The 9,268-nt window shown below is 36.1% G+C and overlaps 1 protein-coding gene and 1 non-coding gene across 5 annotated transcripts; one reads left to right on the top strand and one right to left on the bottom strand.

Moving 5' to 3' along the window:
- Positions 1 to 1,007: 1,007 nt before the first annotated feature.
- On the top strand, positions 1,008 to 1,079 carry TRNAE-UUC (transfer RNA glutamic acid (anticodon UUC)). The gene has a single exon. It is a non-coding gene; the product is annotated as a tRNA-Glu (tRNA).
- A 2,603-nt stretch (positions 1,080 to 3,682) lies between these two features.
- LOC100313584 (cyclin dependent kinase inhibitor 1C-like protein) lies at positions 3,683 to 8,931 on the bottom strand. 4 transcript variants are annotated; one of them, XM_085505845.1, is made up of 3 exons: positions 8,239 to 8,931; positions 7,380 to 7,515; positions 3,683 to 5,081 (listed from the first exon to the last, which is right to left on the bottom strand). In XM_085505845.1, the coding sequence occupies exons 1-2, from the start codon at positions 8,765 to 8,767 to the stop codon at positions 7,388 to 7,390; spliced, it is 657 nt and encodes a 218-aa protein (XP_085361971.1). In that variant the 5' UTR covers positions 8,768 to 8,931; the 3' UTR covers positions 3,683 to 5,081; positions 7,380 to 7,387.
- Between the last annotated feature and the right edge of the window lie 337 nt (positions 8,932 to 9,268).

Here is a 9,268-nt window from a genome sequence, read left to right as displayed (position 1 = left end):
TGCTCAAGTGAATCAGCGAATGCGTGGGAGGACGGAAACCGACCTAGTGTAAACTGCAAATGTGAATAAATCTGCACCACCTTTGACTTGACCTCTAAAGGGTCATACATCCTGGTACTGTCTGGGGTATAAATTCAATTCGCTTTCAACTTTTCGATCCCCTGATGCAGGTAGTAATGACTGTAGTGCAAAAACCAAAAGAAGTGCCCGGATGTGCAACCTTTGGAAGTTAACTTGAATTGTGGAATAGTTTTGACCGAACCGAACCGAACCGAACTTGAACTCCATAACCACAAAGCGTGTACTCGTGCAACCTGACAAAATTATCCAAAAATGCACTATAATTTAGAATTGCGATATTGTCTATGTATAAGATCCATTGATATACGAAGTTCATCTATAAAACGAAACAATTGTCGACAAAAAAATACACTATCTCCCTATCATAATCTGTCATGTTCCAAAGATCGCGTAACTTAAAACATAGACAGTATAGTCTGTATATATATCTGTCTTTGCTTAAAATCACTTAACAAACTTAAAGAGCGGCGGTCGTCGCGTTGAGTTCTGTTCGATATGTGACTCATAGCGACGTATACAACGCGTGTAAAATACATTGTTTATTCACATGAAATTCGAAAACGTTACCACCGCCCTTTGTAGTAACAAAAATAAGCTCATCTATTCGTTATTAACATTGAGAGTTTACTAAACAGATAAATTTATATTAAACCTCTGTCTGGGGGGTTTTGTTTCATGTTATTTGTCCATCATAGATTTACCATGGTCTCACTTAGTATTTCTAAATGAGTCAATTAGTGATTATAGGATTAAACTCAAGTTTACTGCTATAGATTGTATCCACGGTGGTCATAGCGGCGATATGATGACAATAACGAGACTTTCACAAATCAAATATTATTTAATAATCTTATCATAAGCACGCACAAAAATATTATCCGCGTGTAGCTCAACTATATGACATGCCCTTTAAGGCGTCCGTGTTCTCCCTAGTGGTCTAGTGGTTAGGATATGTGGCTTTCACCCACAGGGCCCGGGTTCGATTCCCGGCTAGGGAACTAATTTTTTTCTGATTTTTCAATTACCATGATAATCACGCTGAATATGTTTTACGTATTCAATCACATCATAATATTAATATATCTTACGTGGGAGCGATTTGTTCAGCACTTTATATCCTATACACCCTGTATCTATATATCTATCACTGTGATTATACTTGATCCATGACTTGATCCATTGAGATAAGCAAACTATTAACAAAGTTGTTCGCAATACAAATTGAACAAAGATCCGTTACTAGTACTAGTATAACAGCAAAGAGTTTGTCTTTGTGAAAATGGCGAAAAACAAGTCAGCTATCTCTTTATAAAAGTAAGCAAATAACACCGAATAAACGGCAAGGTAAAGACTATGTCTAATTATAGTAAACACATACTGCGTGCGTGACTCGAACCGGCGCTCGCGTACGGCACCTAATCGCCTAGCTTCACGCCACTACACGTCTTCCCCTCGGCCACCGGGCATCCCCAAAAAGGGATGCTTAATAACCGAGTTTATTACGTGCAGAGAACAAATGTAGTTAAAAGACAAGCAAATAATATTACTATGACGGGACGTCGTACATGTAACATGCATTCTGTAATCCTGGATTTTTTTTTTTTTTGTTATTTTGATTTTTACTCGTTTGAAATGTATTTCAAATGTAGTTTTATATGTGGAGCTGTCTTGTGCCGACTACCAAGACGTTATTCGCGTAAACACAGAAACTGTTCTTGTACAGAGAGGTTACGCATTTTAAAGAATGGGGGGGGGGGGGGTACAGCAAATTGTGTTTTTTCACCATGAGCATGGCGACTAGATATGTTTTTTTCTTCTGATTTTTGACTTTTGTTTTACATTATGCATTCTACAACCCTGTTCAATGCTCTCTTATCCAACTTATCAATACTTCTAAACTTCTCCCGGTTTCCAAAATTGGTCAGCCCTTAGGTGGTACCTCAGACTACTATAAGTCTGAGGAGGTACGAGACGACGGTGGCTCATAGAAACCTTGCATTGAGTGGAGCTAGTGGATGACCGGTACATAACCCACGTATTTAATTAATACTGTCGGTTTATAGTTAAACACAGACGTGAGAATCAAAGAAAATACAGAAGAAAGCTGTCGGTAGCAATAGATGGTTACGGATCCGCGGTTAATACGAGGGTTATGAAAAGGTCACGAAGTCTACTTCAAGTTGCACTGCATTCATATAAAACAAGGGCGCTTACAGAACAAGCCAACAAAGTCATGTTTTGATATAAATTCTAAAAGACAGTTTTCAAAACAATTTGCAGTTTCCAACTGCAGTGTTTTTGACTCAAAGCTACACATGTAACTTTAATACCAATCTTCGGAGTACATGTAATATTTTCTTGTTTTCGTCGTATTTTTAAAAGACTACATAAGAATATGAATCAAGACAATCAAGGAATGCCTGATATGGTAACCGAGTGTTCGCCTAACCACTACCGCAATGATCCACACAGGAAAACGGCGGTTTATTCGGTGGAACCGCAATCTACAACTTGGCAAGCTTTGCCGCCATTACAAACTCAAAAGTGGTCATGTGACCACTAACAAAAGAACATCTAGCGTACTAAATATAGATACGAAGTTATCACACCTGATACAACAAATTGTATATTTGCGTTTTCTTTTCTGAATTTTCCTCTTCCACTTCGCAGTTGAAAATTATGGAATTTATGAATACTATTCTTACTTTGATTATTTATTTTCCCAATATTCTTGGAGGGGGTAGGATATTTCGCTTTAATTATGAAAAAAATATTTTATACAGAATGAGTGAACTTAGAATCTCAATCCTCATTTCATATTTATTTATTTATTTATTTATTTATTCATGCTCTACCTTCACAGAACGAGATAATATAAAAATTATGATGTAAATTTATAAAATATTCATATAACCATTTCTCCATAACATGTTCATGTATAAATCCTGCCCCAAAAGTTTTTAATTGATAAAGAATTATTCGTACCAATGACTGAAATTTATTCAAAGTGCTCTTTATATTAATCTTTTGAAGAGATGAATTTTGAATATTAATATCGTCACCACTGTAAAACATTCCATTGTGAAACATATTAATTTTTCAGGGACAGGAAAATTTGATTGTTAAAAGTCAACTGACTGAATTCATTTGCAAAGGCATTAGGATCGGTCAAATAGTGCATCTGGTAAAAAATAAAATTTGCATTTACAGAATGCAGGTGTATACTGTAAAAGGATTAATTATTCACTGGGTTTTAATTTTGCTCATTTCGCTGACTGGAAAATGAAAGTGAAAATTAGTCATTTTACAGTACTTGCGTCCATTGGGTAGATAATAATATCATGGTACACTCTTATGAAACTATGTATACCAGTACTTAAGTTTTTTTGTCACTTTTTCTGCGATAGAATTTGATGGCATTCATGGGGGTAGTCCCTGCTGTTGGCTGAGGAAATGCTCACTACAACATTATTTTGTTGTTTTTTCAGAATTAAAAAATTAGCAAAAATTCGTCTTTTGCAAAAATAAAGTAGTATTTAGAAGTTTGAAACATACAGAAGGCGGCTCTTCATTTGAAACAGACAATACAAATGCAAGAAAATAAGTTTAACACAAAAAAAATATTTTATTTATGTACAAGCAATTTACATATTCAAAGTAACATGTATTTTCATCTCACAAATTATTCCAATTATTATATTTTTGAAAATAAAAAAATAAATAATGTTAAAAAATTAAAATGCTGAAGAACATGAACTGGCCAAGTATTGTATGGATGGTTTTAGTTGAACTGAGCCAAGCTGAATGAGAATAAATTTAATTTAAAAACCAAACAAGGAAGGGTAGGGGCTGAATCTGTCAAACTGATATCTAAAAACAATGGAATAAACCATTATAGACATGGGTAGGAAAATTGGTATGCAAGAATACCAATACATGGGAATTGTTGGCTTGCAAATTATTTAAAAATAATGGAATAACCCATTTTACACAGGGGTAGTTGACTAAAAACACTTGAAACCATTAAATTGAACACATATCTGGTCTGGTTCAAAACCATTTATATGAGGGAAAAGTAATTTTGTTTTTGTGAATTGCAACATGTTCAATACAATATAAATATTTGTAAAACACATTGTGATGTGATGGAATGTTTTTATTTAAACATTTCAATTAAATCCCTTAATAAAGGAGACAGAGACCAAGTTTTGAGATCATCAGATAAAGCCTCCTGGATAACAGCAATCAGGATTTTTCTAATCTTACTTAAACAGACTTAGAAATATGTCTAATCTATGATGGCTTTAATATGTACAGATAATACTAGCATGAAAGTACATATCCTTTGGTTTTTAAAAAAAAAACTTGCGTAAGTTTGGTTTTCCTGAAACACGACTTGGTATAAATTTTTAACAGCTGCACAATATTTAGCATAAACATTATATTGATAATGAACAACAGTTGCAATATGTATACAGCTGTTAAAAATTTAGACCATGTCAAAACATGGCAGTGATATTTGCTAGTAAATAAACTGGCAGTGAAAAACTGAGCACCGAAAATTCTAAAAAAAATATTTTACAACAATGCAACAGGCTTACGATAAGATGACAGTTTCGCATAATGTAACACCCCTGGCAAAACATGTAAGAAACTATAATACCAGCACATAGTTAAAACAGTCATGTGACCTCATGACCTGTAACGTATATAAATATGAAATCTTGATATTATATGCTAACTGTCTGTTGATGACAAGTCCATATTTAGCATTGCTTAATGATTAAGCTACAAAGGTTTTCCAGACCAGCTGTAGTCGCCACGCCAACCAGCAGAAACATTACCAGGTTCTCCTTTAGTCATCAGAAACTTGGCAGAATGCCAGTTTTTTCCACACATGTTGTCCAATCCATTTGCATCTGAGCACAGACATATGTGTTGGCTGGCTTCCAGTGGCATTGTTTTGGCTGCTGATAGTACCAGTACAAACATCATATCTACTGAAATCAGAAGAAGAGACAGAAACATTAGAATTGTATTGACGTGCATTATCGTCTTGGCAACCTACTGGTCTAGAATATACACTAGTAATAGGGAACAGTATGCCCAACAGAATGTGAATATATCGCTATGGAAACAATATTAAAACAGACTGATAAGTGACAGTGTTGAGTAGCCATGCCAGGCAATGGGCATGATTGAAACAGACAATGCAAACATTTTTGTTATGTCTCAAATGGCTGCATTTTACTTTGCAGCCATTATTGATATTTTAAATATGAATATGAAAGAATTGTTTAACAAATAGTTATTAATATCCCTTATCTATCCCTAATTACTGGTTACTAATAACTGGTTTATGGATTACCCCCCCCCCCCCCACCTCTATTTATTGCTTTCAATGTCTGTTATTTTAAAGTCTAATATGTTTGCACTTCTGCAAGTCACATGTTGGGAAGTCATCAAGTCAAAATTCTAAATGCAACTCTCAATACTATATTACTACATTATTTTCGGCCCACAGTTTTCATTTTTCATGCATTCACATTTTCTCAGCTTTTTTCTAGGACTTTCTGCACCACTACTGCCTTGCACAATGGGTGGGGTCCAACGACACTGTAACAAACAGTTTCAGTTCCCTGGTAATCCTTTGTGTTAGTTTATTGCATTAACAAGAACTAAAGTCAGACAAGAGAGCAGCCTATAAAACTACAGTTGTGGATTCATTTTACTTCTGACCTGCTCTGCAACTTGTTTTTATTCATTGTTCAATTTGGGAATTTGTTTACTGAAAGGGAGCAAGTTGTTTACTTAAACAGTGAAAAAAAAAACCCAGGGTCCATTCAAAAGATAAGTTAGCTGTATTCAAGGCCTGGAAGTGAGACTCAATGGGAAAACAGTTGAAGACAGTTTAAATAAACTCTTAACAAACACCACTTGTCAAAAACGCATGAATATTACCGGTATTTGTATATTTCACAAAATTGTTTCAGTTTGAAACTTTTGAGTACTGTATAATAATGTTAGTTTCATAATCAGACTATTTAGGTATTCATAATATTCAATATAAATTGTCAATGTAGGAAAAATATTCAGTATTTATTCCCACCATTGTCTTTAGAATGCATGTAATGTTTCAGAGCTGACATTGTAGGGTATTTACTTGATTTTAAATTCATTGCTTTATGAAGGAAATTTTATTTGTTAAATTTGAATATACACTAGATTTTAATTGAATGCATTGAGCTAATTTCGAAAGAAAACAAATAATTAAGCATGTATTGTTGTCTGATTAAACCCAATTTTAATTAAATTATGTATAATTAACGGTCTATATGCATAGTGGAAGTACTGACAAATAAGGAATAGCTTTTGGAAAGAGTCGAGTTTTAATTATTTTTACACTGTTTTGAGAAGTATAGTAGCACTTAGTTCACATATGGATGAGTAGTAAAATATCTGAATAAAAGAAAGTTTACGCAATTAAAAATCAGAATGTCAGTTTTGGTTGTAAAAATGCTTGGCTGTTTATTGATTGTTACATATGGTTGTTACCAGGGGATTTTTTTTACTTTTTACTACAGCAAGGAATCACTAAAGTGAAGTGAAGAACATAAAAGAGCTGACTGACATTTGGCAGGAAGTGAAACCCCAGAAATTGGCAAGGGAAGATAACAAAATAAATGGTGAATATTTGATGTGAATTTATAATCGCTTGGTCAAGTTCGTGATCATTAATTACGCCGCATGGAGTTGTATTTCATTTGCTGAATATTCAACTGAGTGTTACAAATTCGTTGTAATATGCGGGTGGGTGTGAAAGCCAAACACCTGTGCCCTTTCGTGGGCACAGATTGCCTGACATAACAGGTGGCGAAACAACAATACGCCACTTTTAACAATCGTATTCAAATTTATAGTAACTGGTATGTTGCTAAGCAACTGGAAGCTGTACCATCTGTTGTAGCGTAGGTCGAGATAAAACAAAAGAAGGCTTGGGAAATGAGATTAAATTGATTTGAAATGACTATTAAAATTGGTTGGAACAAAAGGCCCTGTACCCGGCACGTGCGCGTCGTTTTTTAACAACACGCAATTACTGCCTACGAGGTCTTTATTTTTCTAATAATTGGTGAATATTTTAGCGACTAATAGGAAAACTGATTTAAAAAACAACATGAAGCGGATTCTGTGTAAACACAGTAGAGATTCGGGAGAAACACCCACTGTGAAAACAGAACAAAGACTGCTGCAAATCTAACACAACTACAATTTATCAGTGAAAAATGTATAATTACCTATAACATTATGACTGCACAGTTTCTTCCACCATCCTTGGCTGTTTTTCAACTGACATGATGGCTGAACCGGTCTGATCATTCACACATAGTTGTAGCTTTCTCTTCGGTGATTTCCGCTGCCTAAAGCAGTCTGCTGTCACAAAACAAAATAAAACAACGGTTATATATCTAAGTAATCCACACAATTACTTTGTTATCACGAAAGATGTGAATTCAGATTCTAACTATTTGATTTCTTGATTAATCGAGAAAAGATTTATAATACAATGAACGACGGTCGCTGCGTGCGAGGATAATATCATCGAAACTCGTCCAGACGCATTGATAGGCTAAATGGCTCTAGGGGCAAAAACAAAAGAACGGAATCACACGCAGGGTGAATATTTCTTTTCCGATATGAGCATGTCGCCACTTGTTTCATTCGGAAGTCACATTATATATATATATATAGAAATTAGAAACGGCTGAGTAGATATCGGAAGTATGAACCTTTTTTTTCTTTTGTCCAGGCACTTTGACCAACAGGGGAGTCCCCGGTACAAGTTAAGACATGCACACATAGCCGACAAAAGCCCCTGGCCAGACAATAGCGGTAGTGAAGTCAGTGCCCAGAATAGTAAATAAGTGTTTACTATTCAAATTTGTGCTGGTAAGCATCTACGTGGTCGCTGCGTTAAGTTTTAACCGTACGATAAACAGAAAACCATTGCAAATCTACGATATTGTAGTAGTAATTTATTACAACTCAAAAGGTTCATTGTAATTGGACGCGCTGAGGGCAAGACCCCGAATTACTACGAGTACGATAACTTGGTTGGGGAATGATAAAATACTACGAATGGAAAATCGTATTTACCTGAAATCTGTATTTGATTCGCCCTCGTAAGTTTTGTTGTTTTTCTTGTTGCACTTGTCCTTTTACTGTATTTATTTGTTCCACGCGATTTAGGGGTAGCAAATGAGTTATCCGGCTGTTTCTGGAGATCGGATTGGGACGGCGTATTCTCGTCGATTTGGTCACTCTGTGTTGGGCGTATGTGATCGCCGAGTCCACATGCCGTACTACTGTGGTTTGTAATTGTAGTAGTGAGTCTCGTGTCCGTCACATTATCGGGGTGACTAGTCCTTTTAACACACCTCGGTGAAACTAGAATTCTCGCCTGGTAAAATTGTGGGACGTTGTCATAGACAGGCTCCCACTCGAAACTGCCATCACGAGGAGTGTCTGTACCAAAATCAAAATTCCACTTCTGGTTCTGTTCTTCCTGTATTTTCCCCAGTTCCTTCTTCAAATACGCATCGACCTCTTCGTGGTCAACGGGTCCGAATAAATTCCGGCAAGCTTTCGACTTGACTCCGCAAACTCCTCCACGTCGGATCGACATCGTCTACAAGTAACTGTCGATCGGAAAGCTTTGGCGTATAATTCCACAACTCTACGCGTAAAATCCTGAGCTAGATCCGCACACTGCGTAGATTAGAGAGATAGTGACACCGTATACGCGGGGTTGTGAGTTATTTTCCCCGTGTTTATCTATGCGTAACAAAGTCCCGCCAAAATGACGTATACGGCGGCTCAAGTGATTGGCGTTTGCAATCATGTGACACCCATTCTTCTCGGTGAATGGATGATTCATGTGAACGCACAACAGGGGTGTGGCCTACGAACGAAACGAATGACCAAAAATACGAACCTCATTTGTATGCAAAGTACATCAAAGTGATTGACAAGTTGTTTACAAGAACGTTGCTGTCAACCTTTCTCGCATTTGATTGGTCGCTATGTTGATTGACTATCAACCCTATCTCGACATGATGACTTGAATAGTGTATGTTTTTGAGTCCATCTCGACCCTGGGGTAAGCTGGCAATTTGCCAATCTTTTG

Source organism: Saccoglossus kowalevskii, chromosome 12, assembly GCF_978046115.1.
Source record: "Saccoglossus kowalevskii chromosome 12, keSacKowa6.1, whole genome shotgun sequence".
Lineage (NCBI taxonomy): Eukaryota > Metazoa > Hemichordata > Enteropneusta > Harrimaniidae > Saccoglossus > Saccoglossus kowalevskii.
The sequence above is the reverse complement of the archived record's forward strand: the minus strand, read 5'-3'. Positions and strand labels throughout refer to the sequence as shown.

Excerpts from the sequence above, each read along its gene's own strand:
- LOC100313584 (XM_085505845.1), bottom strand. The coding sequence starts at position 8,767 with ATGTCGATCCGACGTGGAGGAGTTTGCGGAGTCAAGTCGAAAGCTTGC. Across the intron at positions 7,516-8,238 it reads GAATCAAATACAGATTTCAG|CAGACTGCTTTAGGCAGCGG; the intron begins GTAAATACGATT and ends GTTTTGTGACAG.